The sequence below is a fragment of the Carassius gibelio genome, chromosome B9 (genome assembly GCF_023724105.1).
Source record: "Carassius gibelio isolate Cgi1373 ecotype wild population from Czech Republic chromosome B9, carGib1.2-hapl.c, whole genome shotgun sequence".
NCBI lineage: Eukaryota > Metazoa > Chordata > Actinopteri > Cypriniformes > Cyprinidae > Carassius > Carassius gibelio.
Genome location: NC_068404.1, coordinates 17,831,472 through 17,859,127, shown reverse-complemented (window position 1 = coordinate 17,859,127; position 27,656 = coordinate 17,831,472). Strand labels below are relative to the sequence as shown.

At 37.9% G+C, this 27,656-nt stretch overlaps 3 protein-coding genes across 5 annotated transcripts; all 3 read left to right on the top strand.

The window, feature by feature from the left end:
- Positions 1 to 317: 317 nt before the first annotated feature.
- LOC127965192 (protein mono-ADP-ribosyltransferase PARP4-like) lies at positions 318 to 12,902 on the top strand. The gene is given in 34 exon segments (XM_052565853.1): positions 318 to 594; positions 918 to 1,062; positions 2,455 to 2,650; positions 2,968 to 3,055; positions 3,213 to 3,291; positions 3,460 to 3,558; positions 3,653 to 3,811; positions 3,911 to 4,048; positions 4,155 to 4,313; positions 4,443 to 4,594; positions 4,668 to 4,728; positions 4,730 to 4,800; positions 5,305 to 5,403; positions 5,536 to 5,719; positions 5,821 to 5,965; positions 6,147 to 6,289; positions 6,568 to 6,699; positions 6,789 to 6,875; positions 6,967 to 7,131; positions 7,219 to 7,262; positions 7,521 to 7,599; positions 7,702 to 7,839; positions 7,963 to 8,170; positions 8,288 to 8,358; positions 8,439 to 8,626; positions 8,710 to 8,809; positions 8,922 to 9,092; positions 9,749 to 9,829; positions 9,929 to 10,009; positions 10,102 to 10,197; positions 11,143 to 11,823; positions 11,912 to 12,014; positions 12,236 to 12,368; positions 12,450 to 12,902. Coding segments are annotated over 33 exon segments (4,659 nt in total). The 5' UTR covers positions 318 to 594; positions 918 to 936; the 3' UTR covers positions 12,652 to 12,902.
- A 2,200-nt stretch (positions 12,903 to 15,102) lies between these two features.
- LOC127964792 (V-set domain-containing T-cell activation inhibitor 1-like) lies at positions 15,103 to 18,019 on the top strand. Its single transcript, XM_052565130.1, has 5 exons — positions 15,103 to 15,134; positions 15,223 to 15,287; positions 15,358 to 15,717; positions 17,368 to 17,625; positions 17,910 to 18,019. The coding sequence occupies exons 1-5, from the start codon at positions 15,103 to 15,105 to the stop codon at positions 18,017 to 18,019; spliced, it is 825 nt and encodes a 274-aa protein (XP_052421090.1).
- Positions 18,020 to 18,735: 716 nt separating this feature from the next.
- Positions 18,736 to 26,815, top strand: trim45 (tripartite motif containing 45). Of its 3 annotated transcripts, XM_052564701.1 has the most exons (7): positions 18,736 to 19,383; positions 20,130 to 20,694; positions 20,791 to 20,881; positions 22,728 to 22,857; positions 24,067 to 24,181; positions 25,810 to 25,936; positions 26,023 to 26,815. In XM_052564701.1, exons 1-7 carry the CDS (start codon positions 18,911 to 18,913, stop codon positions 26,172 to 26,174), a joined length of 1,653 nt encoding a protein of 550 aa, XP_052420661.1. In that variant the 5' UTR covers positions 18,736 to 18,910; the 3' UTR covers positions 26,175 to 26,815. The 3 variants fall into 3 exon arrangements, with proteins under 3 accessions (XP_052420661.1, XP_052420662.1, XP_052420660.1); XM_052564702.1 differs by having other exon boundaries at positions 20,130 to 20,881; positions 25,890 to 25,936; positions 26,023 to 26,168; XM_052564700.1 differs by having other exon boundaries at positions 18,737 to 19,383; positions 20,130 to 20,881.
- Positions 26,816 to 27,656: the final 841 nt, after the last annotated feature.

Here is a 27,656-nt window from a genome sequence, read left to right as displayed (position 1 = left end):
AAAAATGGACAAAAAATAGTGTGATGTGATGTCACTCTCATGAATAAATGCACAGATTAGCTCAGGGCCAGCTGAAGTAGATGTGTACCTGCAAGCCTATCCACAACACTCCCAGGCCCAAATCTCCACTTTGCTTTTTAAACCGAAAAGATGAAATTGCTCGGAAAAACACTAAAATAACCAATTTCAACAAACATTTATGAGTGGTTTGAGTGCTTTTGGTCTTTTCAGTGATGCGCAGCTACTAAATATCTGTTCCCATCTAAAAAAAATGTGTTCTGGGGTATCATGAGCCTTCAAAATCCATTGAACAGAGGCAGATTATGCCGCGTTTCCACCGAAATTACATTACATTTACGAACATTTGTACCAGGAACTTGGTAATGAAACTGTCTATGTGAAACCCCTGGAATTTAGTGAATGCCGGTGGAAACGCTGCAAAATGTTTTTATCCCTGGGGGGAATGGAGGCGTGTTTTTACTGTATGTACGAGTCAGGAAGCACTTGTGTCTACTTTACACTGCAGAGTATTTACTTCTTCATATTTTCTCAAAACCTAAACGTGTCACTCGACTCTGACTGACTGTGTCCACGGTAAGATACTCTTCTGTCAGCGAATGACACGACAAAACTAGCAAGAGAGACTGTAACTACTTTCTATCAAGATAAATATTGCAATTTGAGAAATGTAACATGTTTTGTGGACGTGCCAAAATAAGTATTGTGCATAAAGCCTTTTTTATTTAACGAAGAGAATGTGTTTACTCAGACATGTTTTGGTTTCATACGCCAATGCAAAACCAGTCTATGTGTAATGCACATGCTATTATTATTTTCACAGTTAATGTGATTGATATATTTACTGCGGGATTCATCGCAGTTTTTCATCGTTCTTTCGCTTTTCTCCAAATATCCAGACACACTGGGACCACGACCATGACAGTGTTTGAGAACTGTACTGTGGTGTTAGATGTGAAGAACCTGCCTTTTAAAGAGAAGAATAAACTGAGATTAGCTCTTCTGGAGAATGGAGGAAACATCTCATATGTCATCAATAAAGAGGTTCCTGTTCATTTATTAATCTTATTCTTTTATCTTCTTTTTTGTGCTATTCAAATTAAGAGCAGCTACACTGAGAATTTGTTTATAGGATTTGGGTTGCAAATTACATGTCAGTCATTCTTCAGTCATGGGACAAAACGGGTCCAGCAAGAGTAACTGCTCTTTGGTTTCAAAAATAAAAATATTTAAAATCAGTGAATAGCCTACCACTGTCACTCTAAAGGACCCCATTGCCACAGTTCAGTGTCAGACAGGGTCAGAGTTTTATAGGTCTAGAATATTTTAAATCCTAATATTAACATTTCCTTTGTCAAAACCCTATTTTCCAGTTTTTGAGAAAATTATTTGAAATATTTTGATTATTTTACTCTCTTGAAGCAGATTTCATTAGCACCTAGCATCAACAGAAAAAAAAAAAAATGGCTACTACATGAACTCCACTGGTTTTGTGAAAGAAATGGCAAATTTGTCAACACCCTCAGATGTCCCACCATAAGATTTTGTGTTTGATGATATATCAAAATACTTAAATGTGACTCTTGAATAAAAGCTTTATAAACATACTTTATAAACATGAGTGTGGTTTGTTGTGTTTGTTTTAATACAGTAATTGACCGATTCAATGTATTTGAGAGGTTTTCGGCACCACCGTCAGATGTCAACTCTGTCATTTGAATATTTAGATAATATTTCATTATGATATACAGTATTTGTTTTGGATTTGTTGGTCACATGTGAAAGTGTAATCTGTCTGCTAACATGAGAATGTTTTGTTGAAATTATATTATGCAGTCCAAGGTAAAAAAAAAAAAAAAAAAAGCACATTTTGTTAAAAAACAGGAAATTTGGGAGGTGTATCATTAATAGTACATATAAGATACATAAATGTAGTTTAATTTGTCTGAGTACAAGGTATCTTTTTTTTTTTTTTTTTTTCACCCTGTTTTGTCCCACTTCTCAAGAATACACTATTTAAACAATTTACAGACATTTGATTTGTTGAACCCTCTGATACTGTTAACTTTAAGTGTAGTTAAACATAACACAGCAAAATTTACTACAGGTAGATTAGTGCCATAGAAATAAACAAAACCATGTGTAATACTGCGTTTAATCTACACAATGGCTAATTTGTAGATTGTATCCCCTGCTGTATTTTGATGTTTTTAGTTTTTTTCTATTTCCCATTAATTTCCTTTGCTAAGAGTACAAGTGTGTCCATTTTTATATGACTATTTAACATTTTCTAACCATGCCCACATTTTTTTGTGATTAAAATTAACAAGCACTTTATGCTTTATAATGCTTCAAATAAGTAATGCATGTTCATAGGTCCTACTGAGTTACTAAAGAGCTGCAGTGTCTCTTCTGACCTCGGTTTATGTCCTCCAGTGCTCTTTTGTAGTCACTAGCAGTGTGAAGGATCTGAGCGGTAACCGGCGGCGCAGCATCCAGAAGCTGCAGATCCCAGTGGTCGGGACGCAGTATGTGTGGAGCTGTCTGGATCAAGGGCTTCTCCTGTCATTGACGGAGCATAATTTGACCCCAGAGCTGCAATACCCCGGCTCTGAATTCCTCCCTCCTTCAGGTAGGAGTCTCTTGTACCTCATTTGAGGAATTCTTATACTTTCTTTGTTAAACAGATGTTTGCCTAAAGTCATACTTTAACTAAGGTTTACTTACGTGCGATGAAAAAGTGTGGAGAGACAGAACAGATGGGAGTGTCACTGCCACATACGTTTTATTTGCTAACAGTGAATCTGTTTTCTCTGTAGTTTCTTCAGTTTGACATTATAGTTGGGGTGTAAAAGTATTTAGTGAGATTAAACCATGTATTTTCGTGGCATTGTTGACATAATGTTGTTTTTCACTACTAAGCGGTAAAAGTGTCAACATATATACTAGGAAAAGAGAAGTTCAAAGGTCACCCTGAACTCCCAAAGACTGAAGCTGAGATTCTTCAGAAGAGTGGACCCCGTCCTGGAAGGTTCAGGTGCGCTCTTGTTTTTTTTCACTGTCAGTTCTTGAGTTTGTTCAACAGTTTTTTTTATTATTTTTTTTTGGGGGGGGGGTAAGCACTTTCTACAGCATTTTTCCTGTTTAGATGTGCTTGTTTACCTGGCTACATTTTTTCCCTTCACTCAACACAGAGTTTACAAAGAAGGCGACCATGACCTGCCTGAATTTCCTTCGTATTTTCAAGTGGCCAAGTATTCAGTTTTTGAGAGGGTGAGTTGCTTCATGTATCAGTCACAATAGAATTATTACTGGACATCTGGGAAAAATAAACTAAATAATGAAAAATGTATGGTCACACATTCTTGAGCTGATTCTATGAGCTCCCGCAACTGTTTGTAAGTGTTTTCCTGTCTGCAAGTGTTTGGTTGTGTGTTTCAGGTTAATCCCAAGACTTTGTCTGTTCTGGAGCTGCAGAGTGCCAAAGGCCGAGCAGGCCAGCAGTATCGTGTGTTGTGTTCAGTCTTGCGTGAAGCTGAGGTTTGATCATCATTAATGTTGTTATCTCTGGAATCATAGACGGTGACGGAGGTGCTGAATTAGTCTTGTGGTGACAGACTCTCTCTTGCTGTAGTCCGCAGTGGTTCAGGACAAGCTTGTGTTCTGCGTAACGTCTGAAGATGCTGTGGAAGCGTATCTACAGCTGATGAAGGAGATGGAAACAGAGGGATTCACAAAGACACACACACTTTCCCCGGAAGTTGAGCGCTTGGCATCCTACAGCCTGCAGCAGGTTAGATAAACACAACACAGATCTGTTTTTATTCATTTGATATATGTATAACATGTGACTAATGGGTGGGAAGTAATTGCTCACTCTTTTGATTGGCAGCTGCTGTTGGAGGAGAAGCTGAACTGCAGCACTGTGTCACAGGAAGTTGGTGTCTTTGTGGAGCTGGTTTGGACTGAAGCTCTCGGTTCCCTTTATAACATCCTAACAGTCCCTGTCTCCAGAATCAGCCTCAATGATGTGAGAATGAGCTTAGATGATCACACACACAGCGCAGTGGAGAAGCTGGCAGGAATCTGCTGTGTTTAATGGTTCCGGTGTGTTTATTGGCTCTGTGCTGCTGCAGGTGAGCAGGGTGGAGGGATTGTTACTGCAGGCACAAAAGACTGAGAAAGAGGATGAAGTCAAAGCCCTGCTGGAGGAGGTCAACACTCTTCTGCCCCTCAGAATGATCGACCCTCCTTCCAAACACAAGCTTGTGTCTCAGAAACTGGACCTTTGTCAGGTATCAGTATAAATAAATGAAAGTCAGACAAATACTGAAATAAATCCCTTTGCAGGTTTGAATTTGGCTTTTTAATTCAGCAATTCAGCAGATGACCTTTTGCTCTTTTAACTCTTCTGTCGTCTGCAGCTGATCAGAGATATTGTAAATGTGAGTGAGGCCACTCTGGGAAGCCCCTCATCGTCGTCTCTGGGGAAGTATCGGGCTCTGAGGTGCAGCATTGAGGTTGTTCCACCACAAAACCCTGAGTTTCATGTTGTCTCTCAACTGCTTCAGGACAGGTAAACGTAATTGTGGTATGAAGTTCAAACATGAATATATTTCTGAACATTATTAACCTTATATGCACTCCAGGCCTTTCCAGATTCAGCAGATACTGCGTGTCAACAGAGGAGTGGAGCTTCAGATGTTTTTGGGAGGATTTAGGCAACATTAAACCCCTCCTCCACTCCACTAGTCCCAGCAGTTTTGTTGGAATACTGTCACGGTGAGAGTTATTTATATATCATAATCATTTTCGCACTGGACTATAAGTCGCATTTATTTAGAACCAAGAACCAAGAGAAAACATTACCGTCTACAGCCGCGAGAGGGCGCTCCATGTTTTCAGTGTAGACTACAGGAGCACTGAGCAGCATAGAGCGCCCTCTGGCGGCTGTAGACGGTAATGTTTTCTCTTGTTTTATTTCTCTTGGTTCATGTCAAATTAATTTTGATAAATAAGTCGCACCTGACTGTAAGTCACAGGACCAGCCAAAGTATGAAAAAAAGGCGACTTATAGTCCGGAAAATACAATACAAAAATACCATGTTGACCAAACCTCAAAAAACAAAAATCTAATATCTGACTACACATTGGTTTAAATTACTTTTTGTTGTGTCTTTTCAGTAAATCACTCTTGTGCAATAATAATGTCTTTAATGTCATTAATTTGATTGATCAGCTTATCATGTAAATAACTGAATGTACAATTTTAAACCTTATTTATAGAGGTCTGCTGCTGCCCAGGGTTGGAGTCGAACAGCATGGAATTGAGAGAACGGATATCGGGAATCTCGGAGGAGGAATCTACTTCAGTGACTCTCTGAAGTCAGTGGTTTTTAGCATTACTCAGTCATCTCTTAATATAATAGATGTATTAATAATGTGAATCCATTATTATGATGACAACTGGAGATTTTAGCCAGTATGTACATTTTGTTTTTTTCTTCTCTGTGTTAGGACTAGTGTGAAATACTCCAAGCCCAGTGTGACTGACGGCTCTCGGCTGCTGTTGGTGTGTGAAGTGGCATTGGGTCGGTGTAAGGACCTGCTGAAGAAAGACAGCACTTTGACTTGTGCTCCTGACGGTTACCACAGTGTACACGGAGTCCAACGCTCTCCAAACAGACTCTCTGAATTTGAGGTGCTTTTCTTACTCATTATCTGTGTACTTAAATATTCTGCTTCTGTTTGTGGGATCTGATGTGACTCTTGCATTTCTGTGTGTGTGTTTATATTTGACAGGATGATGAGTTCGTCGTCTATAACACAGAGCAGATCAGACTGAAGTATGTGATACAGTACAGTCTGGACGGAGACGAGTTAAAAGAGTTCCTGCCTCAAATCAACACTCAGCTCACACAGCTCACCGACACAACACCTGATTTCTGTGAGTAATATCTAGTGAACTGGACATGCTGAGAGAAACCAGCTTTTATATGTGGAGGAGTTTGTTTTAAATAATGCTCTCAAATTATTACATTTATTACCAAATTAATTTAAATTAGAATAATATGCTAAAATGTGTGATTTAAATTAATCCGTGGTTTTGTGCCAATGTGTTTCTTTAGTGCCCGGTGATGACAGTGAGGATTTGGAGTCCATTAAGAATCCTCTGGAGGAGATGAACGCAGGTTTGCTGGACAGCAGTGGTCAGAAACTTCCTCTACAGGCTGTCAATGTGAGGTGCAAGCTGATGGACCTGCTGTGTCAGGTATGATAATACAGCGGTGGACTGCACTTTGAAATTAAGAAAAATGAGCATGATGCATTCCAGAGTAAACCAAAAGAACTACACAATGAAGAAGAAAAAAAAAACACTAATAAAATAAAACTAGAACAAGGAAGAGATGGCCACAATCAGGACCACGGGAACAAAGGCATGAAATAAAAAGCAACAGAATTAACAAATTAAAAGGCTGAAAATCCCACATCCAAACACTGAAATATAATTCCAAACTGCATCATTAATTTCATCTCGACTTCCACCAGGTCATCATATTCCAGACCTACACAAACCAGAGTGCTGCTCCCATTGAAGCAAAGTATGTCTTTCCACTGGAAGAGACGGCAGCGGTGTGTGGATTTGAAGCCTTTATCAATGGAAAACATGTCATTGGAAAGGTCAGAGTCTTTCAGAATTTGTCAAATGCCGCCTGGTCTCTTTAAACATATTTTTCATCAATTTACAATGTTCTGTTTTTGTCCTGTAGGTAAAGGAAAAAGAGCAGGCTCGTAAGGAGTACAGGCAAGCCATAGAGAAAGGCCATGGAGCGTACCTGATGGACCAGGATGCACCTGTGAGTTACTGTAACTGATCTGGAGCTCAAGTGTGTGTGATGATGTATCATTCAGAAGGTTTCTTTAAGGTCATGTCTTTATGTGAGGCAGGATGTATTTACCATCAGTGTGGGGAATCTTCCTCCTGGAGCCACAGTTTTGATCAAGGTGACGTTCATCACTGAGCTGCTCGTCAGATCAGGCTCTATAGTCTTCTCACTGTCCGGCAGCGTGGCACCATGGGAACAGAGAGCCGCCCTTTATCAGACAACTCAGGTACGACACCCTTTTGTTATTGTATTTCAAATCCTTTTTGGCCGGCTGATTGTTAGCATTTTGACTGACACTTGTGTCGCGTTTCAGGCCACTGTTGAAAAGATTGGTGTGACAGAGCTTCATTCAGAAGGGTGAAGATCTAAAATACTGGAGAATTCACAGGGAAAACAACTCAAGATTCACTAAAAATTCATTGCACATGCTAATGACTAACAGAATAAAAGCTGAATATTTAATGTTACAAACCACATCTAACATCATTTAACCTTTAACCTTTATAACATCATGTTTTATATAGGGTAGCACCTGGTCTAGTTGAACTGTGGATAGTCACTAAGTAAGGAACAGCGTTGTTGTAACTCGGTTTGATTTTCTTTCACTGTCTTCAGGGAGTTTTCTCTGTCTATGTCCATTGAAATGCCTTATGAGATCATCAACTTAAGCTCTTCACACCGCATCAAAACCAAGGTTATCAGTTCGTTTTGGTGCATTGTCTTAGTAAAATAATGAGTAAAATAAAAAATAAATGAAGTAGACTATATTAACAGTATTAGTGTTTCCCCTGTTCAGAGGACAGACTGTAAGGCAGTGATCAGCACGTTACCGGGACAGACACTGGGATCTGAAGGGCTACAGGTGTCCTTCGGTCTTTCTAATATCCACATGCCCAGAATGTGGGTCGAGAACCATCCAGATAAAGATAGTCAGGTAAAGAAATAATGTATCCAATCTGCTTTCCTAACTTTCATGGTTATTGCACACAAAAAATGCCACTTTCCATCTTACGCACCCTGGCAAAAATGAACACTGATACGGAGCTGATCCCTGCAGGCCTGTATGCTGGTGTTTTATCCAGACTTTAAGTCAAGCGTGGTGTCCGGCTCTGGAGCTCCATCTAATGTGAGCGATGTGGTCATTCTACTGGACTCCTCCAAGTCCATGCAGGGAGACGCCATGCTGAACGCCCGTAGGAGTGCCCTTCATGTCCTCAGATCTCTGGACCGCTCACTGAAGATCAACATCATCTCTTTCAGCACTGGTTAGAGCTCACTGAAACTGTCTGATACTGTTTGTTTTATTGATCATCATGTGGACATTTCTATTTCTCTTATTTTTGTAATGCATTGTAAAGCATTATTAATGTTTGTTTTTGCAGATTACAGGGAAGCTTTTCCTGCACCAGTGGGTTTAGATGAAGCATCTGAAGCAGCCAGGAATTTTATTATGGTGAGTAATGTTTACAAATGGTTAAAGATGGTTCTGAAACTCAGTTTCTTTGCGTATCATTGCATTTCTCCTCTCTTCAGTCGTGTGGCGGCTCTGGTGGCGGCACTGATCTGTGGCGGCCTCTCCGGAGTCTGAGTCTGCTGCCTCCCTCCCGGGGCGTGAGGAACATCCTGCTGCTCTCTGATGGACATGTTCAGAACCAGCCTCTGACCCTACAGCTGGTCCGAGAAAACTCCTGCCACACGCGCCTCTTCACCTGCGGACTCAGGTCTGCCTTTTATCAAATCTCTTTATTTTTCTCCTTCATTTACACTGAATTTCTGAACATAAAGTTTGGTTGTGTTTGTCTAGCTTGACAGCTAATCGTCATATGCTCAGAGCTTTGGCTCAGGCAGGTGGAGGAACATATGAGTTTTTTGACACAAAGATGAAACACACTTGGACAGAGAAGGTGAATCACACTCTATTGAATTTTTAACAACTTAATTGGAAATATTATCTTTCCGATATTGGCCAGGCTTGAGTCTGAGGCTTGCGTTGAAGAGATTTGTGGGTAATTTCAGGTGCGGGCTCAGGTTCGGCGTATGGATTCTCCAGGCTGCAGATCAGTGGCAGTGAAGTGGCAGCAGTTTAATCCCACAGCGTCCCGTCCTGTTCAAGCCCCCTCACAGCTTCACGCTCTCTTCACTGACTGTCACACTCTCGTTTACGGATTTGTGCCACACTGCACTCAGGTAGACAGACTTTACTTTACTAAACTGCATTGTTAATAACTATTGTAGTTGTAATTAGGAATGGGTCATATATTGAATATTCACAACAACAAAAACCATCGACATCTTGAATGTAGTGGTAATTTTAGTCTTTCTTCAGTGTTACAGATAGAGTTTTCATTGTGGATCACTACAAACTGTTTCCATTAATTGATTCAAAACTCTAAATCACATTAGCATAATCACTGGAAAATGTTCATGAACACTGAATGTAGATGTATCAAGAATATATTGATACATTCAAATATTTCAATAAAAATAAAAACTGGTAAATACTGATGTTTTTTTTACAGATTACGTTTGTATTTGTGCCAGTGACATGCAGTGGTGTTTGGAAATATTTGATGTAAATTCAGTTCCCAGTTCCACTCCCCTGATTGGTGCATCTAATTAACTAAAATAATTCAAAAATCTTTCTTCATATCATTTTAAATTTAGTAACCAGCAGTGTGCAAACATGGCTTAGTTATTTTTAGTTATTAAGATAGCTATCAACTATCAAGATTTTTCAAGATTTAAAATACCTGTGTAAAATATTAAGATAGATATTTTAGATGAAATCCCCAGTTATTTGTCTTTGTGTATTGTTTTGAATTGTGTAATATTCGCTCATTTAGGCCACACTGTTTGGTGATTTGAGTGGACAAGAGATCAAAACAATGGTTTCCGCCACAGAACTGCAAAAGACAAAGGGAACTGTGAGTGAACATCTTAAATACTTCATATAATCTGAAACACCATCAGTTGTTTATCAGGTATTTGTAGAGTTGTGTGTGTGTGTGTGTGTGTGTGTGTAGTTTCTTCACAAGTTAACAGCAAGAGCGATTATCAGAGACTATGAAGATGGCATTCTAGCTAACAGTGAGGCAGAACACGAGGTACAGTATTTAGCTGTGTGATGATATTTTTTATATAACTGGCAGATCTGCTAACAGAAGAACTTGAATCGCTGTGTTTATCTCTTTATCAGGAGAAGAAAGCAGAGCTGAAGTCCTACATCATTGAGCTCAGTAAAGAGTTCTCCATCTTGTCCCATTTCACAAGCTTTGTCGCCATTGAAGAGAGGGTATGATTGCTGATAATTTAAACATAAAAAAACTCCAGTTTCAGAATTAATGCCAAATCTGTATTAAGTAGCTTATTGTTATCTTCAGAAATAAAAAATTTGTAGCTTGGTTAGTGGTTGACTGATGTGAGATTTTAAATGCCAATATATACAGGTCCATCTCCAAAAAATTTGAATATCATGAGTTATTTCAAAAAGTGAAACTACCATAAATTCTAGATCAGCCTGGGGCACTGCTGAGGCACTATTGAGCCTTCAGCTCGTCTGAATTGTTGGATCGACTGTTTCTCATCTTTCTCTAGAAAATATCCCATAGATTCGATATGGGGTTCAGGTCAGGCATGTTGGCTGGCCAATCAAGCACAGTAATATCATGGTCAGCAAACCACTTGGAAGTGGTTTTGGCACTGTGGGCAGGTGCCGAAGTCCTGCCGCAAAATGAAATCAGCATCTCCATAAAGCTTGTCAGCAGATGGGAGCATTAATTGCTCAATGTAGACGGCTGCATTGAGTTTGGACTTGATTAAAACACAATGGAGCAACACCAGCAGATGTCACAGCACACCAAATCATCACTGACTTCAGAAACACACACTGTAACACGTAGGATCTGCCTGAAAGTTTCCCTTTTTGAAATGTTACAATTTTTTTTGTTGATTTTTTGAGATGCACCTATATATACAGTATATAAAAAATATGTTTTAATGTTTTGTATTTAGTAAGTCATGCCATTATAATAAATTGTTTACACACAAATAAAGTGTTTAATATTGGTAATAAAGAATGTGTGAACATCTGTACACACAGGGAATCACCTTTTTTTGCACAAAAAGGTAGAATCAAAGTACTTCTAAGTAAAATATGCCATGAAGTAATTTCTGTGCATTATTTTAAACTGAATGACATTAAAAAATACCAACTAATAATATAATTGGCTCTTTGCAGAAGCAGAATGAGCTTGACATCGGATTCACAGATATTCCTAAAATCATATCGGAGGAGGATGTGGATATTTTGCCATATATGGGCTGGACTGAAGAGAACCTGAAGGCTGTGCATATTAGTCACAGCCTTGATTCCCAGACAGGCACGACTAACGTAGCTGACCCGGTGGATGGTATTGGTTCTTTTAGCATTCGTAGTCTCCATCAAGAGTTAATGGAACCTCTTTCCTTGATTGATAGTCATCTCATTTACCCTGCTGCCCATTTTTTGTCCTCAGAGCCTCCTCACTCTTATCTTAGTAGATCTGAATCAGGGCAATACATGGACTACGGACTTGTTTCCCAGAAAGAAATCACTCCAATAATTTCCCCGAAGAGTTCTACCTTTTCCTGTCCCACAGAGAACTACACTGAGCTTGACACCTCAAGTCATGCTCTCTTTACAGATCCTCCTCATTCTTTTCTTCTCAAATGTCAGCCATGCTTTTGCATTTCTTTAAGTCCTCCTGTTTCTCGCAGGATGAGTACATATTTTTCCAAGAGGCAATGGGCTGGTAACCCCATTGTCTTCAATCACCCTGTGTTGTCTGCAACACCCTCTCTCCCTGAATCTGGTGGCTTTGGTAGAAAACTGATAAGCAGACCAGTGGCCTGGAATGAGCTGTTTGAACTTCAGCATGAGGTGTTTACACATGATTTAATACACTAGATTATATACAGTATGTAAATGTGTGAGGGAATATGAACATATGCAATGTGTTTGGATATAGGATGGATACTGGGAGTGCACTGACAGGCTGAGCAGGTTCCTCAACCTGGACGTGGACTTTTTCACAAATGTCTTCCTTCAGGAGAAAGGCATCCGTTCTTTTGGTAAGAAGATTTCTTACATTCCTGTTGCTGGTCTGGGCCATATTGCAGCTTATTCTCAGCAAGAACTGCCCATTTAGACAGCTGTTCATATGCGCCATTTAGTTGCCACATGTAGATCTTCAGAGCCTAAGTCTGAATATAGCTTAAAATAATCAGATCTCTATTTTTCAGACTGTTTGTGAGTCCAAATCAGTAAATCGGTCACATGTTTTGTGTGTCAGGTGTGAAGGCTCATGCTGCAATTCTGAGGCTGGTAGCGACTCTGCTGGTATTGCAGCTGATCCGGGTGGAGCAGCTGGAAGTGGGACGGCTGCTCGAGTCTCTCCTCCGACTAAAAGAGTCCCAGGAGCCCAGGTACCAGCACACGTCCTCATGCAGTGTAGTGATTGACTCTTGTATCTTTGGAATCATGACTTTCTGCTCGTCTTCATTCAGACCGATGTACTGGGAGGCAGTGAAGAGGGCCGTGGAGTGGGCCTGTCGGACAGACAGACAGTATCCGTGTGTGTGCAGCAGGCTGGAGATCGGCTGGGATTGGGAATCATCTACTCGTCAACTACTGGGCTGTGATCCTCCACACCCATATTCCCCTCTCAAACCAGTCCTGGAGAGGCGTAGGGATGTATCAGTCATGTAGAAACTTGACAAAAACATTCCTTTTCATTGACAGTTGTTGCTTCACTTGGTGTTAGCTTAATATTGCAGAAATGGCCTTAAGGTGTCTCAAAAATATATGTGGACACCTTTAGTCACACTTAAAGTTGTATGTAAAAAAGTATTTAAAAGTAAATAATGCAAAACTAACTAGTTAACAGGCCAGCTTGATAACTGATTAAAATTGACAAGGATCTTAACAAGTACAGTCCAATAAATCAATTTTGGTGTCAAGTTTACTTTATTTTTATGAAACAGCATAATTGTATAATCACAAACCAAGTAATCACTGTTTTTATTCATTATACAGCTATTTCAGTGTATCAAGTTAAAGTAATTGAAAATGTGAAACGTTGATTTGGATATATACTTTATTTCAATTATTTAAAGTATTGTTTGTTATTTTAATTTTAGCTTTAATTTAGTTTTAGTTATCGTTTGTTAGATCTTGTTAGAATTTGGATCCATGACTTTTGGATTTTGATGGAAATATCAGATCCAGCCCCAGACAGCTGGGGCCTCATTTAGAAAATATTGTTAAATTTGATCTTGGGATTCATCTCTCAAATATGCATACATTTGATTAATAAAATGAACATACGCACAGAAAACGCATGTACCCCTCTCTTTCAAATGTGAAATCTATGAATGGCTTGTAAACGACTTCTAATGAATGTAATTTACATATAAAAGATCACCAGTCACCGTACAAATCCTTTAATTTAGAACAGCAAGCTGCAAGAACTTACATTTTCAAAATCCTGGAGTGTGTACGTCTGCTCAGACCCTGATATGTTTTTACAAATATGAGCACTGGCATGGATTTAAGCGTATGCACACTCTAAAATCAAATCTGTGCATATGCATGCTTTATAAATGTGGCTCTAGATCCTGTCAGAAAATATCTGTTTTGTCTGGTAACAGAACAACTAGTCAGTAAAATTGTCTAAATTGAAACAGCATAAATTAACTTCCTCTTTCCAAAAACCTTTGCGGACAGATTTCCTGTAAATTAACAGATATTTGTACAATAAATATTGTGATACTGAAAAATTTTTATTATTTACTTTTAAGCAGTTTTTACTCAGAAATGATTTGTACATTTGACAAGCAGTTACAAAAAAATGGCAAATAACATTGAATTAAATATCAAATTTTGAAGTAAAAAGACAAAAAAAATTATATTCTTTTAAAACCTACTCCAAGTTTTATATTTAAAAAAAATATATAAATATATATTTAAATATATCAAATATATCTATTTTTCATTGTACATTTTTCAAGTCACAAGTCACAGTTTAGCTTTATAAATACTTCTGCATTGTTATTTATTTATTCTTTTATGCTGTGATACTTTATTTTTCTCCACAGAATATCACTATGCTATTTGAATCCACTGACACAATATCCACTAATTTGTAAAATGCTGTCTGTTATTGATTCACATGAGGATTGGTTTTATCATAGCCTGAACTCTTGCTAAACCATGTTGCATGTGCCAGCATACACTAGGTTATGGCTCCTCTCTATTTTTTTGTTAAAAGTGAAGAACACAAAAGTCATCTGATGTCTGCTTCCAAGACCACAATTGCAAAATATATTTTCCCACACACATTAATTACTGTGCCAGCATGTGTTTTTCAGCTGGTACAGTATATCATTTCTCAGTATCATACACCAATTTCACAAAAGTAACTCAAAATGACAAAGCCCTTTATCACACACCACAAAACTCAAAATTTTTTTTTTTTTTTTTGCGTCTAACACAAGGACAGCTTTTTTCAAGGTGTAAATTTTAAAAGTTTTCAAATAAAATATCAAGACTCTCATTCCAATGCACTGCAGTTCATGTTAAGCATTAACTTAAAATTACAGGTTTATGTACATATTTCTTTCCTTAAAGGGATAGTTCATCCAAAAATGAATATTTTGTCTTCATTTGCTCGCCTTCATGTTGTTCCAAACCTGTATGAATTTCGCTCTTCTCTTAAACACAAAAAAGGTATTTTGAAGAAAAAAATTATTACCAAACAAATGATGGTTGACTTCCATAGTTGTTGTTTTTTCTATGGAAGTCAATGGCCATCTACTGTTTGGTTACCAGAATTCTTAAAAATATCTTATTTTGTGTACAGCAGAAAAAAGAAACCCATTTGCGTTTAGTGTTATGAGCACAATCCCTATTTATTAGATAAAATGGTTCATTCAAGCTGTGAATGTGTTATCAAGAGTGTCAGGACTCACATCTCAGAGGTAATATTGACACAGGGAGGAGGTGCTGATCTCCTTCACTGGAAGTAAAGTTTAAAACTAGTCTGAGGGGATTGGGAAGCGCTCATCCTGTTGATTTATCATGCCTTCTACAGAGATGCTGAGAGGAGTGCTACATCACTTCATCAGAGACACTGCTTAAATGTAGGAGCAGGTCACCAGAATGGCTTCAATAGGACAAATAATCTTTGGAAGGTAAAAGACTTTTTCAAACCATTTCAGGCTGAAACTTATAGTATGTACTGAGTCGGTATTGAATGTTCATCAGATTTGTCTTTTGCAGTATGATTTTTCTCATAGTATTAATTTCAGGGCTCATCATTATCATTCTGGCCATTGCATTTTCAGGTTAGTAAAATGTTTTGTTTTAAAAATGCATTTGGACTTTTGGTGTATCGTGTGCTTGTTTGTTTCCAAGTGTCCCAAGGTACCGTTGAAAGCAGAAGTCCCTCTACTGTGGGGAACCTTGCTGAAGATGTGGTCCTGGATTGCAGGTTCCTTAGCAACAGTGGCAAAGAGCAATTCAGTGATGTGTCAATTACTTGGCTGAAAGACTCTGTCAGTGGGGTGGTCTATGAATACAAAAACAAAGCAGCCCAGCTTCAGGGGCAGAACACAGAGTTCAAAAACAGGGCTCAACTGTTCTCACATGTGATATCAGTGGGCAATGCTTCCCTACTGCTGAGAAATGTGAAGCTGGAGGATGAGCGTGTGTATCGCTGCTCTGTCAATGCACCAAAAGTCTCAGGAACTACCAGCGTTAATCTTAGAGTGGCTGGTAAATAAATGTTTTATTCATTTCTTTCAAAAGTACATTAATGTTTGAAACCAGAGAATGTAGTTCTGCTTTATACTTCATATACGCCAGTAGGTGGCGACAAATGACTTTTTTTATGAGTAAGTCACTGAAACTTCTACTCAAATGATTCATTCAAAACCCTGATTCATTCAGGAACAACACAAACAACTGGCTGCATCTGAAAGCGCATACTTGGTGGGTGAAAAAATGCATGTGAAGAGAGTAGTATGTCCGAATACACAATATTCATAAAACAGAAGACCAAAAGACTCTGGATGACGTAACTACTTCTGGCTAGATTCTGGAGTGTGCATCCAAGGGACAGTTTACTCTCACATCAGGCCACGAGAGAATATTTGTGAATTACAGTGAAGCGACTGAAGCTGGTAGCTCACAACAATGACAGCATGACAAATGTAGTACATCCAGATTACATTCATACTGTATAGAACATATGTTCAATGGCTGTTATAGCCTATAAGAAGTATGTACTCAGGGAGTATGTGAATTTGGACACAGCCACTGTCTGTATGCTTCACTGAATCATTCATTTAAACAATTGATTCAAAACCCTGATTCATTCTGGAATTAATGTTTATGAGTAAGTCATTGAATCATTGATTCAAAGAATTTGTTTAAAACAGACTCACTTAGGAATGAAACACATGAAACTATTGTGTGTTGCTCTATATCTGCAATGGTTATTAGGCTACTTCTTCGGCTTTTCATTCATGTTTTAAATAGCTGAAAATCATGAATTAGTCAGTGCATTTTTTCCATCATGTATCATTGTGTAATCAAAATATTTTATTGTACTTTTCTTTTGGAAATATTTCTACAACATTATAAAAAAAATACTTTGTTCTTGTAAAAAAATGTTTCCATAAATCTTGCATCAACTCTTTTACTGTACCATACTTTGCCTTTAAATTAGTGGAATTATCTCCCACAACTATGTAAGATACAGGAAATGATGTCACTTTCCCTAACTGTTAAGATCTGAAGCACTGAAACTATATGTGCTCTCAATAATAATGAAGTATTTTGATCTAGAAGGTTCTTACACCGAGAGTTGTTTTATAAAGTGTCACATCTGTTACCACAATATCAAAAAGAAAACAGATTATTTTTTCATTGATCACACTTTGTGTCAAACTCTATTGAGTAACAATGTGGTAACAGAATTGACAGTTCATCGGAAGGGTTACTTAAAGGGTCAACTCTGTTTATTAATAAAATAGTTGTTTAAAATCTAATAGACATTATTGATTTATTTTTGCACCCTTATAATATTTCAACAACATTTCTTTTTTAACTGGATATATATATATAAAAAGAAATTCAGATGAAAAAGATTTGCTCCAAGAGGACTGTTCTGGTGAAATATTATCTCAGTTTTAAGAGATGGAATGTAAAGACTGTTTGTCTAATGAAACAAGAAGGATTTTTCCTGTTATTATTTATTGTTATTTCTACACATTGGCTAATTTGTCCATAACCGAGTTGAAAAGCAATACCATAAAGATATCAGTTTTTTCCTTAAAAGTGAAAAAAAGGAAATAACTTGTGTTTGCAAGCACTGAATTATTAAAACTAAATATGTTTTCAATAAGATACTGAAAACAAAAATCTTCTCAGTTCCCACATTTACTCAACGGAAAGATGGGTCTCTGTTTGCTCAGGCTCATAAATGGTTTCCCCAACCAGAGGTTAGCTGGTTGAGTCAGAGTGGGCAGCTTCTAAACAGCAGCACCCAGTTCCTCAACAACACTGCAGGAATCGTGCGAGTTGCTAGTGTCCTCAAAGACCCAGTAAAGGAAGATGACACCTACACCTGTCTTATCCAGAACAGTCTTGTGAAAGCTATCTCAGAGGCAACTATAACAGGTAAATTAGTGATGCTGACAGAAAAAAAAGTGTAAAGATAAAACTAATTATTAAGCAGGACTCCAGGACCCAAAATCATAACATTTACTCAGAGAATTGCATGTCAAATCAAGATTATAAAATCAAATTTAATGACAACTTTGGATAAACAAACTGGATGTGATACATTAAATATCATGACACATGCATGGCTATGCAGAGCGAATAATGAGTTACAAATGCAACCTAAAATCTATGTTTCTGTTATAAAGTAAATGTTGCTTTTCTTTGTGTTTTTTTCTCAGCAAACAGCGTGACAGAAAGGACATACTTCATATTCAGTGCTGCATCTACAAAAGTGCCATCCTTACAAATTCTGCTCACAGTCATCATTATGCTTTCTGCAATCCAGTAGATGCTGTATCCAGTAAAAAAAAAAAAAAAAAATTATATATATATATATATATATATATATATATATATATACACATACACACGTTGCTTTTTTTTAACACTTTTTACACAAGTTATCATGCTAATTTCAACATTTAATCAGTAAATATTACTACATTATTAAAATCAGTATTAAAATCAACAATTTTATCTATTCATATTATACAATGGACCTGAGTTAACTAACAACCCAACATCAACAAAGATTAATAAATATAGCAAATATGTTGAATATTGTTGGTGTTATGCATAAGAGAAATTAATATATATATGATGGACCTGATAACAAAAGATCAGCTGTTTAATAGCTGTCTAACCAATGCAATGATATTGCCAAAGCTACTTCCAAAAGCTACTTCCAAAAACAGAGGCATGATTTTATCTTTTTTTTTCGTGTTTTATCTTTTTTTATTACATATAGCCTAGGCTACATCAAAGTCAATTTATCCTGGTTTATTCCATATGTAACGGGAATTGGCAGAAAATAAGGCATGAGCTGCATATAAGCAATTTTGACCTTTGGGTGGTGTGTGATCTTGTGTCTATGGGCTTGATCTGTCTAGCCAGCAGATGGGGACACCCATATTCCACGCGTGTTTTACAGGCGCATGTTCCTCTTTTTACACGCTGGGCTGGAACAGGGTCGGATTTCAGGCCACGCCTCAAAACCTGTACGCGCAATATGATTGGACGGCGAGACACGTCCTCAAATAACATGAGCGAAAAAGTTAACTCTCTCATAAGTTTGGTGAGAGTTGCATTTTAAGTAACTGACAAGATTTACCAAAGACATTTTATGGTAGAGTTAATTTATAAATCCGCTTTATAGTAAAACAGAAAAACAACAACTACAATGTCACTTTGCAAAGAGCGATTAGTTCATGAAGAAAAGCTAGAAGCAGTCTTGAATAAAAGCAATGGAGACATTGGGAAGAAGTCCAAAGCAGTCTGTGGTGTTTGCAGTCGGATGTATCGAGACCCTAAAATCCTGCCCTGCTTGCACACGTTCTGCGCGGACTGCATTCGCCAGCGCGAGCCGTTCTCTGAGCGTCGCGTGAACGGAGAACGACGCTCGCCAGATGATTACACGCACCGGCGCAACTCCGGCTCAACGATCCTGTGTCCTGAGTGCGATTCAGAGGTGGATCTGCCCCCGTCGGGTGTGGATGGGCTGACCACTGACCATCTCGCACTGGACGAGGTTTTCGCGGAGACGCTGCTGGTGGACTGTAAGGTTTTGTGCGACTTGTGCAGCGACAGCGACGCGGGGAAGCGCTGCGAGGTGTGCTGCGTCAACCTCTGCGACTTCTGCAGTCAGGCCCACAGGTCCGTTTATTAGAGGCTGTTTCATAATTAACATGAAATAATCTATTTTTTAACCTTTATAGGCCATGTATAAATGAAATCCTTTAATAGAAAGGGAGTAGCTAAAGCGATAGTACAAGTAGGCGAAAATACCTGAATGACCCAAAACTTCCAGTGAGATCCTAAAGTACACATCCAGTAGTTTACTATCCCATGAGACCACTGGAAAGGAGAAACAAGACTGTATAGGTCACATAACAGTGACTACATGACGAATTAAAAATGAACAAATTACACTCATACAGATTAAACTATACAGTCATAATACATAGAACAAATTTATTGATTTTTTAAAAAAATCCTAAATATTTTTTTGTCTTTCTCTTTATTTATTCCTTCCCTTTCTACCTTGTACTTATTTAAAAAAATACCTGAAACTTTGTATTATGAGCACTTCCTGTGTCTGTTTGCCTTTAATAAGTATCACTTTATGTATTCCCCAATTGTAAGTCTCTTTGGATAAAAGCATCTGCAAAATGACTAAATGCAAAACCAGTAATTAAAGTATTAGATTTCAGAGACCATTTATTCACGGACTTCCCCTTTACTTAAAATCAGGGCTCAAAGAATCAGTCGCACTCAAAATACCACTTTTTTGGGGGCAGTTACGTGTGTTCAGCTCATAAATACCATCTTTGTGACATAACCATAATGCACCATGTTTCCTGTAATACATAATGTTCAAACTCTAGTAATCTTCCCTGCAGGAGACAGAAGAGGACCTCCTCTCACTCGATCCAAAGCCTACAGGAGCTGAAGTCTCAGGGTCGTCTCACTAGACCCGTCCTGTGCTCATTGCATCCTGGACAGGAGTTACGGCTCTTCTGTGAGCCGTGTGACCTCACTGTGTGCCTGGAGTGTGCGGCCACCTTTCACCGTGACCACCACTGCAGCTCTGCCCATGAAGTCATCAGTCATCATGGCGATCGCATCAGGGATCTGGTCGTCAGGAGCTTAAGGCCCCGTCTTGGCCGTCTGGAGGAGTCTCTTAGACGCGTGGACACATCCCAGGAGGCGCTGCAGGCACGGGCTGACACATTAGCGAGTGAGGTCCGGGCATTTGCTCGCAGCTATGCCAGCGCGGTGGAGGCACATTGCTGCTCACTGCTGCGGTCACTGGAGGACTTAAGGTTGCAGCGCAGGAACCAACTCCATCTGCAGAAGGCTCAGCTGCAACAGGCCTTGTCTGACATCCGTGGTGGGGTGGACTTCGCTGAACGCCTGCTCACATGTGGCTCTGACGCTGAAATCCTCAGTGCCAAAGGAGTTACTGTGAGGAGACTGATGAACCTTGTGGAGTCAGGATTCGACCCACACCCAACGACGGTCGCCCCTGATAATGCCAGCAGCATCTGTTTCCTTCCTCAGGAGAGTGCTGGAGAGGTGAAGGGATTCCCTGTGGTGGGAGTCATACATGCCAAGACTGTGGATCCCAGCAAGTGCACGATCCAGGGAGAAGGTGAGAGTAGGGTACTATCTGTCTTCAATAGCTTTACACGTTAAAGCTTGAAAAATGACACACAAGCATTAAAATAAACAAGGTCACACTTTATATTTGGTGTTCTTACATTTAGATTAATCATAATAACTACCTCAATACCTGAGTGTGATTACATCTGTAATTAATTACTGTTATTACATTTCTAATTACACTGTTGACCCATCATCACTTTACACCTTAACCCACCCTTAAACCTAGCCATACCACCAGTCCTCTCCGTAACCTTACCGTATCCCACCTCAAAAGAAGCAAAAGTGTTTTGCAAAACAATATGAACACAATAAGTACATTGTACTTATTATGATTTAAGTACATAGCAGTTAAGGCCACCTAATATAAAGAGGGAAAAAGATAAATATGACACGTGTGATGCACATACTGTAAGTTAAATTTAACTGCTTCAATTTGATTATCGAGTCAATAAGTTGAATGAATCTGATTTATAAACAAATGTTTTACCCCCCCAAAAAAATGCTATCCTTATTTAATTTTAGCAGATTTGATTTTCGGATAATTTTCAAGCTTTCCCTATTCAATCTTATTAAATAAAAATCAGAGATTTTTTTTCTTTTAATTCAGAAATATGAAAAAAAAATTACATTTTAAGTTCCATAGAAGAGTGTCACAGGTTTGAAATGGGGGGAAAAAAAATCAGTAAATAATGACAGAATTTTCATTTATTTTTTTGAGCTGCTTCTTTTAAAGTCAAATCTTAAAGTAAAACTGCCAGTTGTTTTATACTTTTATTAGCGTTTCTTCCTTTGAATTTGGTCATTAGTCTGTTTTTAATACTAAATGTTGTTACCTGGGAAGGAACTGCAGTACAAGTGTCTGGTTTGGTGACTTTAATCTGGAATTTTTAGCTGTGTTTGTCAAACACATCTCAATACATACTGGTTAAAAAAAAAAAAAAATATATATATATATATATATATAGTATAGCCTGAATGCGCTGTAAGTCGCTTTGGATAAAAGCTTCTGCTAAATGCATAAATGTAAACAAATGACGGTTCAGTGCACATTCCTCAGAAACAGTACAGCTCAGATGAAATTGTGTATTTGTAGATTTCTGTGTTCAGATTATGTGATGAGATCTTCAGTGTCAAAGTAAGATATCATATCCGCTTTAGGCCCCTCCTATACACACACAGACATACATACACACCAAAAGGCCCAGGGCATGACACTGGGATAAACCACAGACAACATTCCTGGCTACCTTGACAACCCAACCTTTTATGTACTGGTGCTCCTGATTGTAAAAGGGACACTTATCCAGCTCTGTCCCAGCATGCCACAAGTAGGTGCACAGCAGGAAGACAGTACAATACTGTTTGCCTTTGATGTGCAGGTCGTCCATGTCAGGGTTCCCACATTCACAGAAAACAAGAAACTGTTTTTTATAAGAGCTTGTGTGAAGCGCTAATGTGAACAAGAGGCAGTCCAGTTCAGATTTGATGATTTGGTTTTACTCCTTTACAATCCAAATGTCATAACTCAGAATGTGTTGTTCTTGTGAAAAAACAGATTTCTCTCTAGTGACTATGCTGGACTTCTCCGCTCATTTAGTCTACATAAACTTGTCTCTTTAATACATGTGACTGCAAGCTCATTTTCAGATATGCCTCCATTCAGGCAACAACTGATGGCTAACATCAAGTCCTAGTCCTATATATATTTTTTTTTTTTCGATAATCCCTTTTCACTTGGATGCATGTCACAAGTCAGAAGAAAAGGTCTGTTGCTGCTTCTGCCCCACATAGCCTGTGTCACTCACATGTGTCTGTCTTTGAATAACTCATAGGTGTGGAACGAGGTCGTGAAGGTCAGAGGGGAGAGTTCACTCTGGTTTGCAGGGACTCGTCCGGAGAGCAGATGGGCCGAGGTGGAGGTCCTGTGCTGGTCAGCATTGTACACAAGGAGAGGAAGGGCTGGTGAGTTTATATGGGAAAACTAACATCACCACATTTTTAATGAAGTTACAGGAGGGTCAATAAAAGTTGAAGCATAGGAAAAATATAAATTTCTAATTACCGTATTTTCCGGACTATAAGTCACACTTTTTTTTCATAGTTTGGCTGGTCCTGCGACTTATAGTCAGGTGCGACTTATTTATCAAAATTAATTTGACATGAACCGAGAGAAATTAACCAAGAGAAAACATTACCATCTACAGCTGAGAGAGGGCACTCTATGCTGCTCAGTGCTCCTGTAGTCTACACCGAAGACATAGAGCGCCCTCTCGTGGCTCTAGATGGTAATGTTTTCTCTTGGTGCTTGGTTCTAAATAAATGCGACTTATAGTCCAGTGCGACTTATAGTCTGAAAAATACTGTACAGATTCCTCTTGAACTATTAATGTATGTGTCATTTAATCAAATTAACAGTTTTTGTTAAAATTTACTGAATAAAAATAAATATTTTAGATCTTTTAAAATGTTTTTATTTAGGCCTGAATGTAAGATTTGTGTATTTTAATTGCAAATAAAAGTTGGAAAATATATTCGGATTGCAGAGTATTAATAAACTGATAAACTAAATATGATGCATATCTGTCAACCTTATTAAAATGAAACAAGAATGCGATTTCTGTAAAAGTAATAATAAACTGAATGCATTTTAAATACACAGCAACACAAGCTTGGAAAGAATTATAGGGAAAATTCTATACATTCCATTATGTGTCTGACTTTTTCTGTTTTTACTGTAGTGGAATGCATTTTCTGAGCTTGTGCTTCAGATGTGTGTGCTCATGTATTTCAGAAATATAACCCAAGATGGTTTAAAACACATGATTTCAACATGATAGACATATTTCATCAAAACCAAACATATATTTTTAGTAGAGTATCTGAGGAACCAAATGTAAAGGCACCTATTCCAGAAAAGAGGGCGGGGAACAGCAGCTAATTTGCATTTAAAGAGACATGCACAAAAACATGTTTCTGCTCCCACTTAAAATAGGCATTTTCAAAATTATATAATAGATGATATGTGGGGTATTTTGAGCTGAAACTCCATATACACATTCTGGGGACACCTGAGACCTACTCTATATTATATATTGTAAAAAGGGACATAATCGGTCTCCTTTAACATTATTCAGACTGTGTTTTTTCATCAGTGTCTCTGTCACATTACAGCTCTGTGGAGGCGGCTGTGGTGGATAAGGGTGATGGTTCCTATGTTGTGTCCTACACCCCATCTGAAGCAGGTCTCTACTCTTTGTGGGTCTGTGTTAAAGCCCAGCACGTCCAGGTAAGGGTTCATTGGAACCAGTACAGCTGTGTCCAGGGCTTGAAAACGAAAAAAAAAAAAAATTTAATCTGTTCACTCTGAGCAGAATCATTATTTTAACGTTTCTGTTCCTGCGTTCCTCTGATGATATTACCATTCCGAAACCAGTTCGGGTGGAAGAAATACCAGTTATTAACGTTATTTTTTTAAAGCAATTTTCTTTGCCTATAATTTGCCTAATAATAATAAATTACAGCGTTACTTTACTCAAAAAGAAAAGGAAAAAAGAGAGATATGGTAACGTTAGCCAATAACCTGTTGAGTTAAGTCACAGCCAACTTCTTTTCTAGATTTTGGCCAAATGTATACAGTCTACTAAAGAAACAAACAAACAAACAAAAATCTTTCAACACTTTAAAGACATTAAAGTATTTTTAAGACATTTTGTAAAGTTTGCTGCATTGTAAAAAAAAAAAAATTACTTGTATAAGATTGCATTTTGAGAGTGAAAAAAAAAATACATTAGTCGCGTCTCACATTGCATTTTATTAGCCCTATTACTTTCCGAAATACTGAAGGCTAAAATGCCTTTAGACTAAAGCAAAACATTAACATTCTAAAAACAGTTATTAGTTTCTCTTCAAAACAAATCCTCTAAAGTTTAGGCTATAAAAACATCAATCCAAAACAAATTAATTTATGATGCCTACCTCTCTCATTCGGTACAAATCCAAATGTTTCCATGTTCCTGACATATCTGGATGCTAAAATATGATTTATTATATAGTGTTTGTACTTTCATCGACATAAAACATCATCCTTCACATCGGCTATATCAACACAGTGAGGCGCAGTTACGTTGAACGCAACACATTCTGTACAACGGAGCAGTGTAACTTTTACTATTTTATTTTATTTTGATAATGAACAGGCTTCAATATAGCAAAATTGGGTTTTGTGTGCACGTAAGGTCATACCAACTCTGGTTGGTTATACAGAAGCAAGACATTATTTAAAGTTGCTAAGCTTTTACAAAATAATTCAAATTGTGACGCTTTTGTAAAAAACTTTGGAACGATGAACCGTAATTTAGCACATTTTTTTTTTTTCGTTTCTTTAATCTGTCAATATGATTTAAGCAAAATATATTTAGTGTATATGCCTTCATTCCTTTTTTGTAAGCCTATAGGTTTTCTGTTTTCTCCGTTCACAGAAGCGCTGCCGGTGCGTGTGATCTGTTGAGTTCATCTCACACTATCCTCAGTTAAACTCTAAGGGCAGTGCATTGCCATTGTGACTTACCTATGATGATTTCCCAGCTGAGCTGACTTTTCACTCGTTGGCTTCAGCGTCACATTTGCATAGGACGTACTACTGGAATTCGTGATTGGTTGACGGCAAATTTCAAATATAAAATGGAACGATAAAATAACGTTATTAACCAGTTAATGGCCATTTCAAATTTTTGATTCTGTTCGGAACTATAAAAATTTTGTTTCTGTTCCTGGCAAAATTTTGTTTATTTCCAGTTTTCGTTCCTTGAATCGGTTCAGAGCCCTGGCTGTGTCTAATAATTGTCATTGCACTGGCAAGTTCAAACGAATATCAGTGATGCTGGGAGTTATATTCTAACAATAGGTGATTTGTAGGGCTCGCCATTTGTGCTAAATGTGAAAAAGAAGTTTAGACGGCACCATGGCATATTCCATTGTTGTTCCTTCTGCTCCAGTGGGGGCGCTAAAGAGGCACGCTGTGGCTGCACAGGAACTATGCCAGGTACTGTTTACTCCAAAAAAAAAATTATAAAAAAAAAAAAAGTGTGTTTTCACCTAATATGAATTTCTGTGTGTGTGTGTGCTCAGGAGGGTTTCAGGGTTGTGGACATGGTCATAAAGGACACCCCGGTAAACCCCACTGGTCATGTTGTGGGAGTGTAGTGGAAGCCTCCGAGTGTGTTCTACATAACCTGGGCAGCGTTTCTCCTCGTGGACACCTCAGGACTGTGGAGCTCTGAGACAGAGAAAATCTACACTCTGTCTGATCAACATAACCATAAACTCACAAACATACTTGAATCGTCTCAATCAGCCTACATATAATTCACAATAAATAATAAATCACAATGTTGCCCTTATTCACACAGTCTTTATGCCTTAATTTGTGTGATGATCTGTTTTGTTGTTTCAACAGTGTTAATACTCAGAATCATGGCAGTCTGATAAACTGCAATACACAAAGTATATTTAAAATTGTGTTGTTTATTGTACAAAGTGCCAACACTAAATACTTCAGTACTATCAGTATTGTAACAATTTAACTATTGGTTTCTTTACACATTTACAACTAGTTATTTTTAATCACTGTAAAAGTTTAATGTCTGTGGCATTATATTTTTCCATATTTTATCTAGTTGAAGAAATATTGTAACGTCTGAATATTTTGTTAATGTGTGTTTGTTTCATCTTTTATGATGATCAGCATGTTTCCTTTACCCAGTTATATTAAAAAATGCTGTATGCCTTAATATATTGCTTTATTTTTTAGATGTGTGCATGACTCCAAAGACTGCTGTTGTTATTGTATGCATCCATTACATTACTCTTGTCTTTTATACGCTCTATTGGTTCCACAGATTAAACAACATTTACCTCTCCACTTGTGTGGTTACTAAACTGCCACTTTTCAGATTGTGTTTTTGATTCATTGTTAATGTGATATGTTTCACATAGTGTATACTGTGTAATGTGGTCTGTAGAACATTCATTACATATACATATCAAAACATACAAATTTGTATGTGGGTATCACCATCGCATTGTTTGCCTTGCTTATGGATTCAAATATTTCAGTCAAGCAGTTCTTGTTTGGTTCTTATCACATAACTAATCATTTTATAGTGAGTCTTTCTAGATGTATTTGGAAGTTTTTTGTTTCTTAAAAATACAGAATTTTAGAAATCAGAAGTGATGCTTTAAAGTTTTATCAGCTGTTTGGACACATTCTGACAGCACCCATTCACTACAGAGGATCCACTGGTGAGCAAGTGATGTAACGATACATTTCTCTAAATCTTTTCTGAAGAAAACACTCACGCTGGGTGTCTTGAGGACAACAGAATTTTCATCAAATTTTCATTTTGTGGGTGAACTTTTAACAGTTCAACACAGTGGCTCAACATACTGTACTTTCCAGCACTAGATGGCAGCAGTGCTTTGTGAGGAAGTTTTGTGACTTGATGGCTAAATTTAATCTCTCTTTCTCTCTCTCTCTCTCTTTCTCTCTCTCTCTTTCTCTCTCTCTCTCTCTCTCTCTATCTATCTCTCTATCAACAGGTGCACCAGAGATATAGAAAAATTTGTCTCAGGCTTTTAAAAGCAACACTAACCCTTATTAAAATACATAATCTGTATTAAAAAAAGAAAATTCTTCATCATTCAGTTTACTTGAAATGAAACTTGCTGAATAAAAAAACGTTTTGAATGTTAATGTGACCTTA

What these genes read in the sequence shown, in the direction of transcription:
- LOC127964792 (XM_052565130.1), top strand. Translation starts at nt 15,103, where the DNA reads ATGGCTTCAATAGGACAAATAATCTTTGGAAG. An exon ending in TCTGGCCATTGCATTTTCAG is followed by an intron (nt 15,288 to 15,357) that starts GTTAGTAAAATG and finishes TTTGTTTCCAAG; the next exon opens with TGTCCCAAGGTACCGTTGAA. An exon ending in CGTTAATCTTAGAGTGGCTG is followed by an intron (nt 15,718 to 17,367) that starts GTAAATAAATGT and finishes TGAAAACAAAAA; the next exon opens with TCTTCTCAGTTCCCACATTT.
- trim45 (XM_052564700.1), top strand. Translation starts at nt 18,911, where the DNA reads ATGTCACTTTGCAAAGAGCGATTAGTTCATGAAGAAAAGCTAGAAGCA. An exon ending in TTCTGCAGTCAGGCCCACAG is followed by an intron (nt 19,384 to 20,129) that starts GTCCGTTTATTA and finishes TCTTCCCTGCAG; the next exon opens with GAGACAGAAGAGGACCTCCT. An exon ending in TTAAAGCCCAGCACGTCCAG is followed by an intron (nt 24,182 to 25,809) that starts GTAAGGGTTCAT and finishes GGTGATTTGTAG; the next exon opens with GGCTCGCCATTTGTGCTAAA.